This window comes from Tamandua tetradactyla, chromosome 6 (genome assembly GCF_023851605.1).
Source record: "Tamandua tetradactyla isolate mTamTet1 chromosome 6, mTamTet1.pri, whole genome shotgun sequence".
Classification (NCBI taxonomy): Eukaryota; Metazoa; Chordata; class Mammalia; order Pilosa; family Myrmecophagidae; genus Tamandua; species Tamandua tetradactyla.
The window spans coordinates 25,342,289-25,361,108 of NC_135332.1; the positions used below are offsets into that span (position 1 = coordinate 25,342,289).

Sequence of the window (18,820 nt, forward strand, 5' to 3'; positions counted from 1 at the left end):
TTACAGGTAAATAATATCCCCATTTTTAGAATATAAATTACTGAGGTATTAAGTAATTTGTTCACCTCATTCACTAAACTGGGGTTCGATCTTAAGTCTCTTTTTTCTTTTTACTCCTAAGCCACTTTAAATCTACGATCTTAAATCAATATGCTATCACCCAAGACGTATATGATGATGATCTAAGGCGGTTTTTATTTTACAAAGTGACTACGAAGAACATGCTGCTTTCGAAGGGAAAGAGAAATCCATTTTTCCACCGAGATGTGGAAATTTTCGAAAGTCAGAAATCATCCTGAGAATATAAAATCTTTGAATGTGGATCAGATTTAGGAAAAGGCGAGGTGGCGCATGCGCAGACACAGGCTAGCAGCCCCGGGCTCCGCCCAGCGCCCACTATTTAATCCCAGAATCCCTCTGTGTCGCACCAGAACGGCGGGGTCGTTCCGAGACTGCGGAGCTCTTGGCGCTGTAGCGTCAAGATGGCGGCAGCGGCGGTGGCGGCTGCGGCGGCTGCCGCCGCGGCTGCATCTCTTCAGGTGCTTGAGATGGAGAGCATGGAGACGGCTGCTGCCGGCTCGGCGGGGCTGGCAGCCGAAGTCAGAGGCAGCGGCACGGTGGACTTTGGGCCTGTGCCGGGAATATCTTCAATGGATGCGAGCGGGGGAGACCCGGGTCCAGAGGCCGAGGATTTCGAGTGCAGTTCTCACTGCTCGGAGCTGTCCTGGCGGCAGAACGAGCAGCGGCGCCAGGGCCTCTTCTGCGACATTACCTTGTGCTTTGGCGGTGCAGGAGGCCGCGAGTTCCGGGCCCACCGCTCGGTGCTGGCCGCTGCCACCGAGTATTTCACGCCGCTGCTCTCCGGACAGTTTTCCGAGTCCCGGTCCGGCCGCGTAGAGATGCGCAAGTGGAGCTCGGAGCCTGGGCCGGAACCCGATACGGTGGAAGCGGTTATCGAATACATGTACACGGGGCGGATCCGCGTCAGCACGGGCAGTGTGCACGAGGTGCTGGAGCTAGCCGACAGGTAGGCGAGGGAGGCTGGACTGCGGAGGGCGCGGCGTGGAGAGGTGAAGTGCTTGCTGTCAGAGCAGATTAAGCACCATCTAGGGAGGGGACCCTTAGGAGAATCGGGAGGGGGCTGGAGAAGGCGGGAGGGCAATGCGTAGGGATGAGAATTTAGTACGTTCTGAGTAAATGTTCATTTAATACGCATTGAGCATTTTGTATGGGCCAGCCACCGAGCTGGACGCGGAGGATGTAGCGGTGAAGGCAAAGCGCCCCACTCTTAACGGAGCAAAGATTCAAGGTGGAGGGACAAAGCCAGTGAAAAAGTCAATCTATAGTAATTGCTGTGCTGACATTAAAAAAAGGGTAGAGGGAAGACCTGTTTGAGGAGGTGATATTTAAGCAAACCTCTGAATGGCAAGAACTGGCCATACAAAGATGGGAGAAAAACATTCCAATTTGGCTTAGAAAAGGAACTAAAAACAAGAAAAGGGCTGTGACTCCGGTTCTAGTGGATGAGGGTGAGAAAAGTGTGGAATGTGCCGGGATAAGGGATTTGGCTTTTACCATGAGTGTATGGGAAGCTAGGTAAAGAAATCTGATTTACATGTTTTAAAAGATTATTCTGCTGCTGTGGATTGTAGGAGGCAGGAATGGCTGCTGGGAGACTGGTTGGAGGCTCATGAAAGCCATTTACAGAGATTAGGAGGAGTCCGTTTTGGCAGTATTGTGTTACAGATTCGTTATTTTAGCAAATATCTATTGAGCACCTACAGTACATCGAATCAGACACTGGTTTCTAAGGTGCTGGAGATTTAGCAGTGAACAAAATAGACCGAAGTCCCTTTCTTCATTCCACTTGCGTTGTATAGAATATAAAAATATATAGTAAGCTAGATGATCATTAATCGATAATGGAAAATAAAGCATGGTGGGGAGCATATAGAAAGGGCTGAGTGGAAAGGAACTGGTTTTAAAATTTGAATGGATAGGAAATACCTCATGGAGAAGATAATATTTTGCACAGGAGTTTCAGTTGGAGAATTGGTGCAAAAAACCTATCCCTCCTCACCTTGGGACCTTGTCTGGATGTTGGGGACAGCAGGGGGCAGTGTGGTTGGAGCAAAGGGATGGAGAGTGAGAGAAGTAGGAGAGGCTTCAGGGTGGTCTTGGGATTGAATCCAGTTTGTGTAAGGACTTGAACTTTTACGCTGAAAGAGTTGGGAAGAATTTGAACAAAAGAAAGATGTGATCAGATTGGAAGAATTCTTCTGTGTTGAAAAAAGAAGAGGCGCTGAGGACCAAGACGGCAAGGGAAGAAGCAGAGAGACTAGTTTAGGAGCTATTGCAGTTATCCAGGTGAAAGAAATTGTGGTGGCTTAGATTGAGGAAGGAGAAGTAAGGTGATCAGTAATGCTCCAGTTCTAGATATATTTTGAAGGTAGAGGAAGTGAATTTGCTGATGGATTTGATGTGCGGTGTAAGGGAAAAGATTGCTGGGTTTTTTTGACCCAAGCAGTTGGGAAGATGAAGTTGTTATTTATTAAGATGTGGAGAGCAAGTTTGAGGGGAAGACCAGGAATTTGGTTTTGGTCAAGGAGATGTCTGAGTAGGCCGTTGGATATAAGAGCATTGGGAGCTAGAGCTATAGATGGGGGTGGGGGGTGGGATTAGCATATAGATGGTAATTAAAGCCATAGGATTGGATATAATTATTTAGGAAGAGACTATAGATAGAGAGGAAAAAGGGGTGGAGGGGGGGCAGGCAGGACTGGGCCCTGGGGTTCTCCTAAATGTTACCCAGTTGAAGAGGATCCAGCAAAGGAGACTGATCTCATGGAGGCCTAGAAAGGAAGGGTGTTGAGGAGGGAGTAGCCCACCATATGGGTTCTGCCAAGCCATGAGTGGATTTGTCAATATAGAGGTCCTTGATGACCTTGACAGAAGCTATCTAAGGTAAGTCTTGCTATAAAAGGATTAGGATCATGCGACACAGATGGAAATGTTTAGGGAGAAGTCAAGGAATTAGGGTTTTTTTTCCCCCTGTCTGAGATGCGAGATACTAGAGCATGTCTGTGTGCTGATGGAAGCGATCCCACGGAAGAGGTGACATTGATGTTACACGAATGGAGAGGATAACTGAAGGAGCAAAGTTCTTTAAAACAGAAGAGTGAGATAGGATCCATATTACAAATGGAAAGACTGGACTGAGGCGGCAGAGTATAGGGTACAGGTGCCGGGAGATTGGGTGACGGGAAGGTGGTTACTTCTGTTTCCTCAAAGCTTGAGGCAGCATCATCCATTAGGTGTGGAGGGATGGTTGCAGATCTGAGAGAGAGAGGTTTGTTGAATGAAAATGAGGAGAGAAAGGTCATTGCGCTCAACGCAAGCTGTGTTGGTTTCTGTCATATGATCTTGTGTTTTTTAGATTTGCCCTGCGTTAAGGGGAAGCTGGGGATGAGGAGAGAACACTCCAGGCAGTTTACCTAAAACCGTAACTTCTCTCCATCTGTGCACTGCTGAGCAGCTGTCTGTGTCAGGCATTGTTCTGAGTCCCCTGTAACCAACACATTTCATCTTCCCATCAGCTTTGAAGTCACCATCTCCCCCTCCCCATAGACTCTGTGGTGATCATACCAGGGCAGTTATAATGTAAGGATTAGAAATAATGGGAAGTTCCAGCCCAGTGCCTAACACATGGCAAATGCCTCATATGTGCTAGCTATTATTTTCACAAAGGCAGTCTTTCCAAACACGTAGGGGAGGCTGTTACCCCAGAATCCTGGAGTGCCTTGCCAAAACAGGAGCTCTGGGTGGGGGCGAGGGGTTTCTCAAAGTTGGTATATCTAACCTGACCAGCTGCCCAGATGATCCTGGCACCCAGACATGTTTGGGAGCCTCTAGAATCCTTAACACTCCACTGGGTATTTGTTTTATCTCTGAGAATGGAATGTTTCCTGAAGAAGGTGAAGGGAGCTTGTCTTATTCATCTTTATATTATAGTTAGATAGTTAAGCATATTAATGATAATAACAAATCTAAGAGGGGCCTGGACTGATGAAGCCATCTTTATATTGTTTGAGCATCTCAGTTCAGGGTAGGGTACTTACCCTTTTTAAAGCAGTGTTCTAAATTGGCCACTCACAGGGCTGAATGCTGCCAGATTTATAGATTTGACTGAAACAATTGTATTTGGTTTTGTTTTGTCTTGTCTTAATTTAACTTCCAGTGAATTTAGGCAGACACACCACCTCAACTCAGCAGCATGTTGAGTTTTATCACTTTCTTTTGAGTGTTAATTTGGTTTGTTGTATACGTGTGTTTTTTGTTTTGTCCTCATTTCTTCAGATGTTTGAGCTTGCCTTTGCAGTCCTGCTTTAATGGAAACCCAGCTCAAAACCAAAGCTTCTGAGTACCCCACTCCCGCCAGCTTTCCAAGGAGAAGTTTTGTTGAAAAGGAATTTAAAATTTCTGACACAGGGGTGGGCCATGGTGGCTCAGCAGGCAGAATGCTTACCTGCCATGCCAGAGGACCGGGTTCAATTCCCGGTGCCTGCCCATGTAAAAGAAAAAAAAAAAAATTTCTGACACAGGCCTGGTCTGCTGTCCCTTCTGATATCTGACCAAACAGCCTATAGGAAGTCACAATTCTTGTTTGGCTCTTTATACAGTATAGTCAAAGCTTAATAAATAGTATTTATTTAATAAAGTTGTTTATTAAATTTATTTAATAAATTCTCTTCACTGAGTCTCTGACTGATTTAAGAAGAAGCTGGTAACTGGCAAAAGGTTAGGACAGAATGGCAGAGGCAAGGCTGGGTTGGGATTTGCCAAGTGCAAATTAAAGTGAAAACCAAGTATGGGATAGTTGTACTTTTATTAGAGGATATGTCCCAGAAAACCTACATAATAAAGGAAAATTCTGTTTTGTAAATAAATATATATATTATATGATACATTGTACATTAATTACATATTTTATATAAACTATAAATGTATAATTATAAAATAATTATTTTTATAAAACCAATATAATATTTAAAATATATGCTATATAAAATGATTTATATATGTATATGTGCTCTTAAATATACTTTTTCAACACCATACTTTTTAATTTGGGGAGATTTACTTTTTTAAATGTGCATAAGATGAAATTAAACTTGGCATTTCAGTTTAAACAGTTCACATGCTCTCAAAATGCAGCCACATAAAATATGCACATTTGAAAATTAATCTTTTCTCTTTTTTAAATTTCAGATTTCTATTAATTCGTTTGAAGGAATTTTGTGGTGAATTTCTCAAGAAAAAACTTCATCTCTCTAATTGTGTGGCCATTCATAGCTTAGCTCACATGTATACCCTGAGCCAACTTGCTTTGAAAGCTGCCGATATGATACGGAGAAATTTCCACAAAGTAATTCAGGATGAAGAATTTTATACTTTACCTTTCCATCTCATTCGAGACTGGCTTTCAGATTTGGAAATTACGGTTGATTCTGAAGAGGTTCTCTTCGAAACAGTTTTGAAATGGGTTCAGAGAAATGCTGAAGAAAGAGAGAGATACTTTGAAGAACTTTTTAAATTGCTCCGATTGTCCCAGATGAAACCTACTTACCTTACTCGGCATGTCAAACCAGAGAGGCTGGTGGCCAATAATGAAGTTTGCGTTAAGTTGGTGGCTGATGCAGTGGAAAGGCATGCCTTGAGAGCTGAGAACATACAATCTGGCACATTCCAGCATCCCACTTCTCATGTCTCATTGTTACCTCGCTATGGGCAAAATATGGACGTGATCATGGTCATCGGAGGCGTGTCAGAGGGTGGGGACTATTTAAGTGAATGCGTGGGATATTTTGTCGACGAGGACAGATGGGTAAACCTGCCCCACATCCATAACCACCTTGATGGGCATGCGGTTGCAGTAACAGAATCCTATGTGTATGTTGCTGGATCGATGGAGCCAGGGTTTGCTAAAACTGTGGAAAGATATAACCCGAATTTGAATACGTGGGAACATGTTTGTAGCCTCATGACAAGAAAGCATTCTTTTGGGCTAACAGAAGTCAAAGGGAAGCTCTACAGCATTGGAGGACATGGCAACTTTAGTCCTGGCTTTAAAGACGTGACTGTTTATAATCCTGAGCTTGATAAGTGGCACAATCTAGAATCGGCACCAAAGATACTTCGAGATGTCAAAGCATTAGCCATTGAAGACCGGTTTGTATACATTGCTGCCCGCACTCCTGTGGACCGTGACACTGAAGATGGATTAAAAGCTGTGATTACCTGTTACGATACAGAGACTCGACAGTGGCAGGATGTAGAATCTTTGCCTCTTATTGACAATTACTGCTTTTTTCAAATGTCCGTGGTCAATTCTAACTTTTATCAGACAGCGTCATGCTGCCCCAAGAGTTATTCGTTAGAAAATGAAGAAGCCGTAAGAAAAATTGCCAACCAAGTTTCTGATGAGATCCTTGAAAGCTTGCCTCCAGAAGTTCTCAGCATTGAAGGAGCAGCCATTTGCTACTACAGAGATGATGTTTTCATTATTGGCGGCTGGAAAAATAGTGATGATATTGACAAGCAGTATCGTAAAGAAGCCTACCGATACTGTGCTGAGAGAAAGAGGTGGATGCTTCTTCCTCCAATGCCGCAACCTCGTTGTAGAGCCACTGCTTGCCATGTGAGAATCCCGTACCGGTACCTGCACGGCTCACAGAGATATCCTATGCCTCAAAACTTAATGTGGCAGAAGGACCGGATCAGACAGATGCAAGAAATACATCGGCACGCCCTAAATATGCGGCGGGTGCCAAGCTCTCAGATTGAATGCTAGGTTCTCCAAACAGTTATACCTGTATGTTTCCTGAGGCTGAAGATATCCAGACTGTTATTTGGAAAAGTATGTCGATAACTTATTTTCTACCTGAACTGATTATTATCCCGTATAGAGAAAATATAGTTAAAAACTAAAGAATGGGAAACTCAGTTCAGTACATGGTAATTTTTGTTAGCTTGCAATTGTTATCTGTCTTCGTGTGTATGTGCTAGCTACATTTAAGATCTTATTAAAGGCAAGTGGAAAAATCAGGTGTAGTACCTGGCTGTTTTTCTGCCAACAAGTTAATAGTTCCTTTGTCTTAGGGACATATATATTAAACCTTTAAGCACCAATTTTGTTTGCACAAGTTATTTAGATATTCTTTTTCATTTTTTCTTGAATGTTCGATTTGACAAGATCAAAATTTATGCAGTGAGCCCACTTCTGCAGGAGCATGTGTAATAGTGAGACTGAAATTTGAAAGAAAAAGCACAATTTTTCAGCAAGATGATTTCAGGATGTTTGCATTGATACTTTGTTGTCTGTTTTTATCAAGACATGCTGTTGTGTTTATTTCTAGAAAGGATGTCTGATGAGAAATTTGTAATTGGCTCAAACATTGGGGGATATTTTGCATTTCTTTACCAACTATGTTATAGGCTTCAAGCCATCCTGAGTTGATGGTAGGTAGATAAAGTGTTGATCTTTAGCTGATTGATTGAATACAGGGGAAGTTACATATGTGAAATTTGTATCTCTAAGAAGTGTAAACTGAGAAAGGCATTTAAAATTTTATAACTTTTTTCAGAAGTTATAGGCATATTTGAGGATAAGTTAATGAGTGTAAATAATGCCTATGACAATCAGCACTCAGGCCCTTCAATTTTAATTTTTGCTGTGACGCATAATGGGTAGACTCCTTATCATTCCTTTCTAAAAGAAACTTTCTTTTTGAAATGAGAACGAAGTAACGATTTAGAGAAATGTTGCTACTGAAGAGAAGCCTTATTATATCTTGGCCCTGATTGTTTATAATATTCCATCCAGTTGCCCTAGGCTTTTACTGGAACTTTGCCTGAGCCTAGAATACCAGGTTTAGGTGCATAAAGGTACGTGGTTTTGGCTCATAAAAATTTATCACTACAGATATCCTTCATTTTTTTATGTCTTCTGATTCTCTTATACATTCCCATGCTTTTTACAAATCAGCACCCGGGTTGGCTATTTTCCAGTTAACATAGTGGCTTTTTAATGAGCAGGAAAAGGCCCTGCCCTAATGCTTTGCAGTGTGAGTCTAGCATTATTCTATTGTTGCTTATGGAATGTCCTTACCTTCTTGGGCATTCTGGTATCTGTTACAGAAGTTGAACTCCAAATGCAGTGGTTTTTTTTTCTAGTCCATTATAGTTAAAGCCAACCTTCTGGATAGTGTGATCAGACATCCAAAGGATAAAGCACAACCAGAAATTTTTGTTCTTCATTTACTGTAAGACTCTTAATTTTTTAGCCCTTGGGCCCTGTACTAAGACCTTCCTGAAATTTCTAAATTAGTATCCTTTCCTAGAAAAAGATTTTTCAATAAATACTTTAAAAATTTGCTTTAACTATTATTTAAACTGGAGTGGAGGTGGAGAACTGTTCAGTTTTCTGTATGAGAATTTGTTATCCTAACCCACCTCACCTTTTCTTGATTTCCATTTATTTGTAGTATTTTAATAAAAGCCATTTGGATTCTGATAAGTGGTAATCCAGCTTTTTTTAATTGTACAATAGCTATACAAATAAGACAGAAAAGCTCACTGAATGAAGTTCTTTCTTTCTGATAGCAAACTTGCTTTTCCAGGTTATGTTGAAATAATTTAGTATCCCACTAGGACACCAGTTTCTCTCCAGAAGGAAATGATATAAGCAAGTTTTTTTGTCTCAAAGTTGTCTTCTAAGACAATCATTACCAAGTCATTTGTAGGATTGTCTTTTTCACATGATGTGACAGAAATTATAACTCAGAAGATTTAGGTATAATCTGGTTTTGAAAACTTGATTAAAACTGTTGTTTTTTTAACTCAGCAGGCAACCTAGGCCATGGCTAAACAGAAGGGGTAAGTCCTTCATTGCATGATGATGTGTGCAGGTTTTCCTGACGACCGAATTTCTGATTTTCATATTTGAATTCACATATGTGATGCACATCAATAACTGGTGTTTCTGAAATATCTTGACTAACTTGTTAATAAGGAAAGAAACCAAATTAGATTAAATCTGTTCAGGGCTGACATTCTGAAACACTAACCTCTAAATACCCCACTAGGTTATTTGGAAAGATTCTAAGTATGATGATCAAGACCTAAAGTGGCATTTTGGGAAAGAAATTTCCTTTTTGATGAAAACTTAAAAGATTGTGTTTGGTAATTTGGGCAGTAAAACCACGGCTTTAAAAAGACAGCTTAATGTACATTTGAGCAAACCTTTATTTTGTTTTGCTACTTTTTTTTGTTGTTTTATGGAAGAGAGAGAGAGGAATTGACTACACCAATAACTTTGAGTGAGGCCACTTATATCTTAGAATGGGTGTCCTTTAATCACCATGGTTATAAAAACTACAGCCATCCGTGGTATATACTGAGAATGTCAGTCCTGAGCTTCGTGTTTAACTACATCTGTCTTCCTTGCAGTTGTTTGCATGATTAGACTTGTGTATCTTGATATTCATCTTTGCTTTTACTGTGCCAATTAAAAAGTAATTTTTGGACTAATCTTAAAATTCACTGACACCAGTTTTGTTTTGATCACCTGGTTTTGAATAGTATCGGGACCAAAAAATTTTTAAATTACTGACCTTTTTAATATAGAACAGGAAGCTGGAAAGAGAGTATACACGGAAAACTTTTTATTTTTTTATACCATTCAGTCTGCTTATCAGGCAGTTTCAAGTATACCTTTTTTCCCCTTTATGTTTCTTTCTTAACTGAATAATTTAGCATGTGGTATGTTTAAAATACTTCATTCTCTGCTTTATAATTCTAATATCAACACATTACATAGAGGAGTGAGCTTAGTTATATATTTAGCTACTTGATCCAATCAAGCATAAGTAAAGGACTTTTTTTATACTTTCCTCAAATTAAACATAAAAAGGGAGCATTGGCTACACTTTGTCTTTGAAAGTATATAGAACTGTGAAGCAAGTTCTCTGCCTACACTAGAAAAATAGGGTGTTTATAGGTTGCTGTTTAACTGTAAAATATTTGAAAAACAATTCAGTCTCTCTTTTTTTAACTGTCAGAAAGTTTGGCACAGTTCACCACTCTAGTTTTTACTTTCTTAAAAATAGTCTGTTTTTTGTGTTATAGTGTTTACCTTAAAACATGTGTTCTGGTCTTTGGAAACGAAACAGCTCATAGTTGAGTGATGTAATACAATAACTAACATAATATGGTATTTTGCTTCAAGGAATTTAGATAGCCTAAAAATTCCTGCTCTGTGTTGATTATCTTTGTAGGGCTTCTATCTTACTTGTATGCTCGCTACTACGAATGTCTTACATTGAAGCACATACACTAGGGCACTTGTTAACTTAATCCTCCTGTACTTGTGAAAAGTAGTGCTTGCTAAATGTTTGAATATATTATGATCCATGTGTTAGGGCTCATTGAGTTACATGTAAAATAAATCCTTAGTTTGAGTTTATTCAGTGAGTTTTGGGGGCTAGCAGCATCCAGGCCCCTACCTTACTGAAAATAGAATCTTGGCTCTTAAGTCAGAGTTGTAGTAGTTGGATACTTTGAGACATTACACTGTAAAAAAACTTGCTTTATGTTCCTAAAGCTATCTTGGTCTGTCTTTAAGCTAATCATTTCAATGTCAGTTTTAAATAAACATATTTCTTTAGAGCTGGTTTGTGATTTTTTTCCTTTTTTAACTGTGCACTGTTGAATATAATTGCCTTCTTCCTTCCCTCCTACTCCCTCAGTCATCCAACCCTTGGCTCCCTTAAGTCGAACACTTTCCAGTACTCTTACAAGTTTAAACACTGCATTTATTTAAAAAAAGAATTAATTCTTATTGCTTAGACTTTTTATTAGCTAAATGAAGAGGCTCATACAGGTAGGGTACTTGTCGAAGCAGAATACTTTACTTCATCTCGCAGTGCTAATCCCGTGAAGTTGTCCCTTCTAGCTGCATATTCCCCAACATTGGCCAACCCTGGTACCACACAGCAGCTCAGAGCACTGCGGTATATGCTCATGTCATGTGCGTCATACCACTCATCAGTCTTCTCATCATAGCATTCAACATTAAAGGTGGTGGTAAAGCCATTGAAGCCGCCCACCACAAACAAGAGGTCGTCCACCACCTCGATGCCAAAATTGCTGCGAGGATTAAACATAGTGGGGATTGTGCGCCAAGTATTAGCCACTGGGCTATAGGCTTCTGCACTTCTAAGTCGATTAGCTCCATCGAAGCCACCTACCTGTTGAGAGAAACGGTCAGCTGTTAACCATGACTTCGATTTATTGAGGAATCTGTAGTTGTGAAGGATCGGTGATTTAATTCTTACCTCTTCCACTATCTTCCATGAAAAAAGGACTTTGAAATGCTTAGCAATGTTAGGGTAAACCTATTTGCTAACAGGAAATCAAGGGGGTTTCATCTTATGTGGTACTAGATAAACTTACTGCATACACATGTTCTCCATAAGCAATTACACCTATTCCACTCCTCCTGCTTCTCATGGGTGCTATGACTGTCCACTGATTACTCTCAGTGTTGTATACTTCTGCTGTAAACAGGCATTCATTTCCATTAAACCCACCACATATGTAGACCTGTGTGAAGAGAATTCCAAGATTATTTAAATTATTTCTAGGGAGTAGAAAGAAAAGATGTGCATGTGGTAGGGGGATACATTTAATGCCATTCTGTACAACTTGAATTTCTTTTTCCCATGTGTAGGCATTGCATTTTGGGGGGTGGGGGTGGGCATGGGTAGATACTGGGAATTGAACCCAGGTCTCCAGTATGGCAGACGAGAACTCTGCCTGCTGAGCCACCATGGCCCACCCTGCATTGCATTTTAATACGTAAAATAAGAAAAGATAGTGACACACGCCTACTTACTTACTTGAGGAAGGAGTTAGTACTTACTGCTAAGTTGTGCTGCCTCCTTGTTTTCCATCCACCCCCCAAAAAATGAAGAACAGCATCATTTCTGGTTTGGTCTTTGCTTCCAATCCCGCCCCCGCCCCCTCCCCCCCCCCACCGGCTCCTTACCTTTCCGTAGAGTGTTGTGGCACTGGCATCACTCCTCTGTTCGTGCATGGGGGCAATGAGCGTCCATTGATTGGTTTCTGGCTCGTAACGTTCAGCAGTGTTGAGACGCACATAGCCATCAAATCCTCCCATGGCATAAATAAAATTGCTGAGCACTGTTACACTGACGTAGCAACGCCTGGAGTGCATTGGGGCCACCTGGTGCCAAGTTTTCTTGACTGGGTCAAAACGCTTAACACTATTGAAATAGTCTACGCTATCGAACCCCCCAATGATATAAACGTAGCCTTTCAAATAAGCTGCCCCGTGGTAGGCACGGGGACTCTCTTCCTCACAAGTGACATTCACCCATCTGTCTGCCCGAGCATCATACGCTTCAATGGCATTGGTGGGGCTCCCACCACTCCAGCCACCAATAGCAAATAGGATGGCATAGGGCAGGCGGGGCCTGGTGAGTGGGTTGGTGAAGTCGGAGTTAGAGGGCCCATTCATGTTTAGGTCATACATGGCCTTCAGGGCATTAATGATGACTGGCTTGCATTCCTCACTGTCTTTCACATAATCGTTCATCTTAACATTGTTCATAAAGTACTCGGCATGCATTAGGGCCAGGCGAACCTAAGGAAGAAATACAGAAAGTCATTCAGATTAGGAGAACATGCATGGAAAAGTCCTCTCCCCAATCTGCCTTTAAACTGTGTTGGAGTTTTATTTTTCTGTGTGTTTTTTTATGTATAATTCACACTTTAAAATATTTGCTTGGGGGAGGTGATTTACATGTGGATGCTGAAGGTGAGTTAGAAGGCACTGCAAGTGGTCACAGAGGTAGCCCATTCTGCCACTTGTCAGGACCCTTAGACCAGAAAAAGCTGTGATACATGTTTGGTATTTGAATATCTATGTCTCTTATGTAAAATAACACTATTTAGCACAACTGACTACAATTTGTGTGCAAAAGTCATGTTTTGGTTCTGAGCATCTTTCTACTCCAGTTTCCTTGAGTCTGGAGAAACTCAGAATAGAAAAAAGGTAAAAGGAAGACCCAGTACAATTCTTAAAAGAAGTCGTTACTCTCTTTCCCCCACTATCGGACAGAATTTGGGTCAAAGAAAATAACTAGGAGAGAAGGAGCTAACAATGCCAGGGGGAAAGTGAATTGCAGAATTCCAGAGACAGACTACTAGAGATTCTGTCTATATGATTCAATGGCATCTGTTATACATCTGAATGTAGATTTTAGGACAATTCCTCTGGGGTAAATGAATCAAGACTGCATTATTAAGCTTAGACACACACAAACAATCAAATTTGACCTTGGGGAGCAAAACTGAAATATGCTGCTTCCTATTTTGGGGGTCATGAGAAATCCACTTTAAAATGGCCTCAAATACAGCATCTTCCTGCTTGACGTTGAGCTCATCTTTTTCGATGATATCCTTAAGTTCAGTGACTGATAGCTCTAAAAACTCCGCTGAGACTTTCACCATCTCCTCAAAGTTGTGCAGTATGAACATGTAGGCTTTCTGCCGCAGCTCGGGGCAGTAGTAATAGTCGGTGAACTTGCAGATGCCAATGCAGTTATCCAGGCACAGCTCCGACTTGAGGAACTCGCAGCAACCTCTGACGATACCCATGATGTTAAATTGATCTGCAGCAGCCAGCAGTTTCTCCACATTGTCTGGTGTGATAGGAACAGTCCGGGTGTATGCATATTCAATAATTAGCTTCATCATGTCAGGGGAAATGCCAGGGATGTTGTATACCTTCTTTTCAGTGTTGTTCCAGCCACTTGTAAACAAAGCTCTACAAAAAAGACAGAAACTAGTAGCCACTGAAACATCTCTCTCCAGTTTATCATGTTCCTTCATCCCCACCCTCACATACACATACCTTTTCTTGTTGATGGGTGTTTGGACATTTTCAAAACAGTGCATGGGGGGAAAGGAATCAGCCTGAGAAAAGGAGGGCACACTGTGTTCTATACAGGGAATCTTTCAAAAGAACTGTGGTCACTCTTACCCGATCCTCATGATAACTACACCTTTTTCCAATTTCTTGGGTGAAGTTGAGATCTAGAGTTGTGTGTAGGAACTAGGCTCTTCTTCTATCTCAAGCCATTGCCCCTCAAAGTCTACCTTGCTTTAAGGAAATTTAACTTAGCAATGCATCTACTAAGTACCATTCAACACATACCCAAGCATATGATCATTTCTCACCTCTTCTACTGCTACTCCCTTGGTCCAAGCCATCAATACATCTACTATCCAGATTATTTGGGGTAACCTCCTACCTGATCTCCCAGCAACCACAGTGATCCTTATAAATAGGTTATACTACTCTTCCACTCAAAATCTTTCACTGATTTCCTTTCTTACTCATAGTAAAATTCAGAGTTCCTACCGGGAACGATAGAAGCCCTCTGTGACCACTACTAATACTTCTCTGACCATTCCCCTCCCTTCTTCTACTCCAACCCTGATGGCCTCTTCGCTCTTCTTTGAAGACGTCAGAGGTGCTTCCAACTTTGTTCCTTTGTATTTGCTGTTCTCCCTGCTTGGAATGTTCCCTAAGATCTCCATATTTCTCACTCCCTCATCCTAGGGAAGTCTTTGCCTAGTTGTCACTTTGTCAATGAGACCTTCCCTGAAAACTCTATTTTAAATCATCACCCACCACTCCTCATGTCCCGTCTTTTCTTTTTTTACTAGCAATTAAACAATGATCTACTTTCCTTATGTAATGCTCATTTGTCCTACTAGAATGCAAGCTTTATGAGGACAGGAATTTTTATTACTTATTGCTTTATTTCCACTACCTAGAACAATGTCTGTCACAAAACAGGCCCTTGTTGAATACTGAATGAATAAATGCATACAGTTCCACAACTATTCATTAGGTTTCTGTTTTGTAGACAGGCACTTTTCTAGGTCTGGAACTAAGCAATAAACAAGACAGAAGAAGTCCCTGCCCTAATATATTTTACTACCTTTTTCTAAGAGCAGGGGTCTGCAAACCTATAACCTGTGGGCCAAATCCAGCCCACCTCTTGTTTTGTACTTTCTATGAGCTAAGAACAGTCATTATATTTTTAAATGGTTGAAAAAAATCAAAATGATATTTCATAAAACAATAAAATTCAAATTTCAGTGCCCATAAATAGTTTCCTTGGAACACAGGCACACTCGTTTATAGTATTGTCTAGAGCTGCTTTCATACTACAAAGGCAGAGTTGAGTAGCTGTGACAGAGACTGCAAAGCTTAAAATACAATCTGGTCCTTTAGGTCTGCCCTAGAGCCTAGATGCATGATAATTTTATCAAGATGTAGGACACATTTATCATATCTTCATTAGAAACTGATTACTCAAACACTTTTAGCTCATGAACAAAACAGCCCTTCCACCTCCTGGGTTATAATGATTTGGGTCAAAACTCCCCTTTTTGAACCAAGTTGGAGGACTCACACTTTCTGATTTCAAGACTTACTACAAAACTATCCAAATCAAAACAGTGTGGTACTCGATGAATCCCAGAGTGATTCGATCAGTGAGTGGAAAAGTATCTGCAAAGCCCCCTTCGGGGAGTGGTGAGAACGGGGAGAAATTCAACTTCCCCAAGTTGAATTCTTGATATTCTCACAAGCAGCATGGACAACCAAAGCTATAGGCAGAGCCCCCAGTCTTGGGGTTTGTTCATATGAAACTTAACCCCACAAAGGATAGGTCAAGTCTACTTAAAATTTAGGCCTAAGAGTCACCACCAAGAGAGCCTCTTTTGTTGCTCAGATGTGGCCCCTCTCTCCGACCAACAACGAGCAGTCTCACCACCCTACCCCTCTCTATGTGGGACATGACACCCAGGGGTGTGGACCTTCCTGGCAACGTGGGACAGAGATCTTGGAATGAACGGAGACTCAGCATCAGGGGATTGAGAAAACCTTCTCTACCAAAAGGGGGAAGAGGGAAATGAGACTAAGTGTCAATGGCTGAAAGATTCCAAACAGAGTCGAGAGGTTATCCTGGAGGTTATTCTTATGCATCAAGTAGATATCATCTTGTTATTCAAGATGTAATGGAGAGGCTGGAGGGAACTGCCTGAAAATGTAGAGCTGTGTTCCAGTAGCCATGTTTCTTGAGGATGATTGAATAATGATACAACTGTCACAATGTGACTGTGTGATTGTGAAAACCTTGTGTCTGATGCTCCTTTCATCTACCTTGTGAACAAAGGAGTAGAACATATGGAATAAAAATAAATAATAGGGGGAACAAATGTAAAATAAATTTAGCTTAAATGCTAGTGATCAATGGAAGCAAGGGGTAAGGGGTATGGTAGGTATAATCTTTTTTTTTTCTTTCTTTCCTGTGTTCGTTTTATTTTTTTCTATTCTGTTTTTATTTCTTTTTCTGAATTAATGCAAATGTTCTAAGAAATGATGAATATGCAACTAAGTGATGATATTGTGAATTACTGATTATGTATGTTGTTTTATTTTGTTTCTTAATTTTTTTAATTAATAAATAAATTTAAAAAAACAATGTGGCACTATTATAAGGACAGACATATAGATCAAAGGAATATAACTGAAATAAATCCATTCATCTATGGCCAATTGATTTTTGATAAAAATGCCAAATCCATTCAATGGGGAAAGAGGAAGCTCTTCAACAAATGGTGCTGCAAACACTAGACTTCCATATGCAAAAGACTGAATTTGGACTCCTACTGCTCACCATATAAAAAGTAGATCAATGACCTAAGTATAACAGATAAAACCATAAAATTCTTAGAAGAAAACATAGAGCTAATCTTCATGACCTTGTATTGGGCAATGGATTCTTAGAGCAACATGAGGGATAAAATTAAAAATAGAAAAATTGGACTTTGTAAAAATTTAAAAACTTTTGTGCATCAGAAGACACTATCCAGAAAGTGAAGAAACACAGAATGGAAGAAAATATTGCAAATCATGTATCTGATAAGGGTTTAATATCTAGACTATATAAAGACTCCTAAAACTCAACAACAAAAAAACAACCCAATTAAAAAATGGGCAAAGGACTTGAACAAATATTTCTCCACAGAAGATATACAATAGGCCAATAAGCACATGAAAAAATGCTGAACATCATTTGCTATTAGGGAAATGCAAATCAAAACTACAATGAGATACCATGTCATACCTATTAGGATAGTTATTATCAAAAAAAAAAAATGAAAATAACAAGTGTGGATGAGGATATGGAGAAATTAGAACCCTCATGCAATGCTGGCAGAAACGTAAGCTGTGGCTGCTATGGAAAAGAGTTTGGTAGTTCCTCAGAAAGTTAAACATAGCATTACCACATGATTCAACAATTTCACTCCTAGGTATATACCCAAAAGCACTGAAGGCAGAGACTCAGATCCTTGTATACTAATAGTCCACTGCAACATTATTCACAATATACAAAACATGGGAACAACCAAAGTGTCCATCAACAGATGAATGGAAAAACAAAATGTGTGATATCCATACAATGGATTATTAGTTAGCCATAAAGAGGAATAAGATCCTGATCATGCTACAATATGGATAAATCTTGAAAACATTATGCCAAGTGAAATAAGCCAGACACAAAAGGAAAGTACTGTAAGATTCTACTTAAATAAGGTATCTAGAATAGGCAAATTCATACAGACAGAAAGGAGATTAAAGGTTACCAGGGGCTGGGGGGCAAGGGAATGGGAATTATTGCTGAATGGGTACAGAGTTTCTGTTTGGAGTGGTAAGAAACTTTTGGTAATAGGTGATGGTGATGGAAGCATAACATTGTAAACGAACTTAATGTCAAAGAATTGTACTCTTAAGAATGGTTAAAATGGCAAATATGATCACAATAAAAAATAAATTTAAAAATATTCCCTTTTTCTTCTGAAATTTCCTTGGCACTTTCCCCTCATTCCCCTTTCCATCCCTCAATTCTTGTTAATTTGTCACCTGTTTGTAATAGTCTATCCTGCAATGGGGCATAAGGGATAGCTGAAATGGTATTTTAATTTGGATTTAAATAGGAAGTCCAATATGGGTGTCCAACCTTCCCCCAAATGGAATATGTTTGGATGAGAAAGGACCTGGCCCACCAATAGTTGATTGAAATCCAGTTGAGAATCAAGAGACTCTGGCCCTACTTGTACCACTTCAGAAGACAAAGGAGTCAGGCTGCAGAAGTACAGAGCTTTGATAATGTCCCTAAAGTTAAGTTGGTGGGATGTGAAACAAAATAAGTCAAAATGTCTCAAAATGAGTCCAATTTCCCCTTGGGATTAGTTCGGCAACCCTGCTATACCTAAAGTAGGAACTGCAGCTACAGAGGATGTTCTTGTGGGCATTGAACTCAAAGTCATCGACCTTGATGACCACGTCGCAAAGCTTGCCCTCCAGCCTAAGCTCGTTGAAGATCTCACAGGTCATCGCACTCATCTTCCTCTCCATGTGAGGCTGGTGGAAACGTGTGGAGGCCGCCGTGCTCTCCATCTCCATGGCACCCTGGGACCAGCGGAGAGAGGCTGCTCTCCAAGGGTGTTGGGGAGAGTTGTGGGGGGCCCCTTTAGCCAGCTGTCACTCCTTTTCCCTACTACATCTTTCAAAAAGGGCCAATCAGGCAGCCCAAGTTCCAGAATCCTGGGCCCGCAGTGAGATCACTCTCAGGATTGTGCTCTCAGGTTCTGGAAC

The 18,820-nt window shown here is 40.6% G+C and overlaps 2 protein-coding genes across 2 annotated transcripts; one reads left to right on the forward strand and one right to left on the reverse strand.

Annotated features, from left to right (window-relative positions):
- The first annotated feature begins 422 nt into the window (after positions 1-422).
- On the forward strand, positions 423-7,104 carry KLHL11 (kelch like family member 11). Its single transcript, XM_077164395.1, has 2 exons — positions 423-1,027; positions 5,269-7,104. Exons 1-2 carry the CDS (start codon positions 483-485, stop codon positions 6,848-6,850), a joined length of 2,127 nt encoding a protein of 708 aa, XP_077020510.1. The 5' UTR covers positions 423-482; the 3' UTR covers positions 6,851-7,104.
- A 3,762-nt stretch (positions 7,105-10,866) lies between these two features.
- Positions 10,867-18,789, reverse strand: KLHL10 (kelch like family member 10). Its single transcript, XM_077164402.1, has 5 exons — positions 18,435-18,789; positions 13,420-13,909; positions 12,107-12,724; positions 11,512-11,661; positions 10,867-11,306 (listed from the first exon to the last, which is right to left on the reverse strand). The coding sequence occupies exons 1-5, from the start codon at positions 18,626-18,628 to the stop codon at positions 10,932-10,934; spliced, it is 1,827 nt and encodes a 608-aa protein (XP_077020517.1). The 5' UTR covers positions 18,629-18,789; the 3' UTR covers positions 10,867-10,931.
- Between the last annotated feature and the right edge of the window lie 31 nt (positions 18,790-18,820).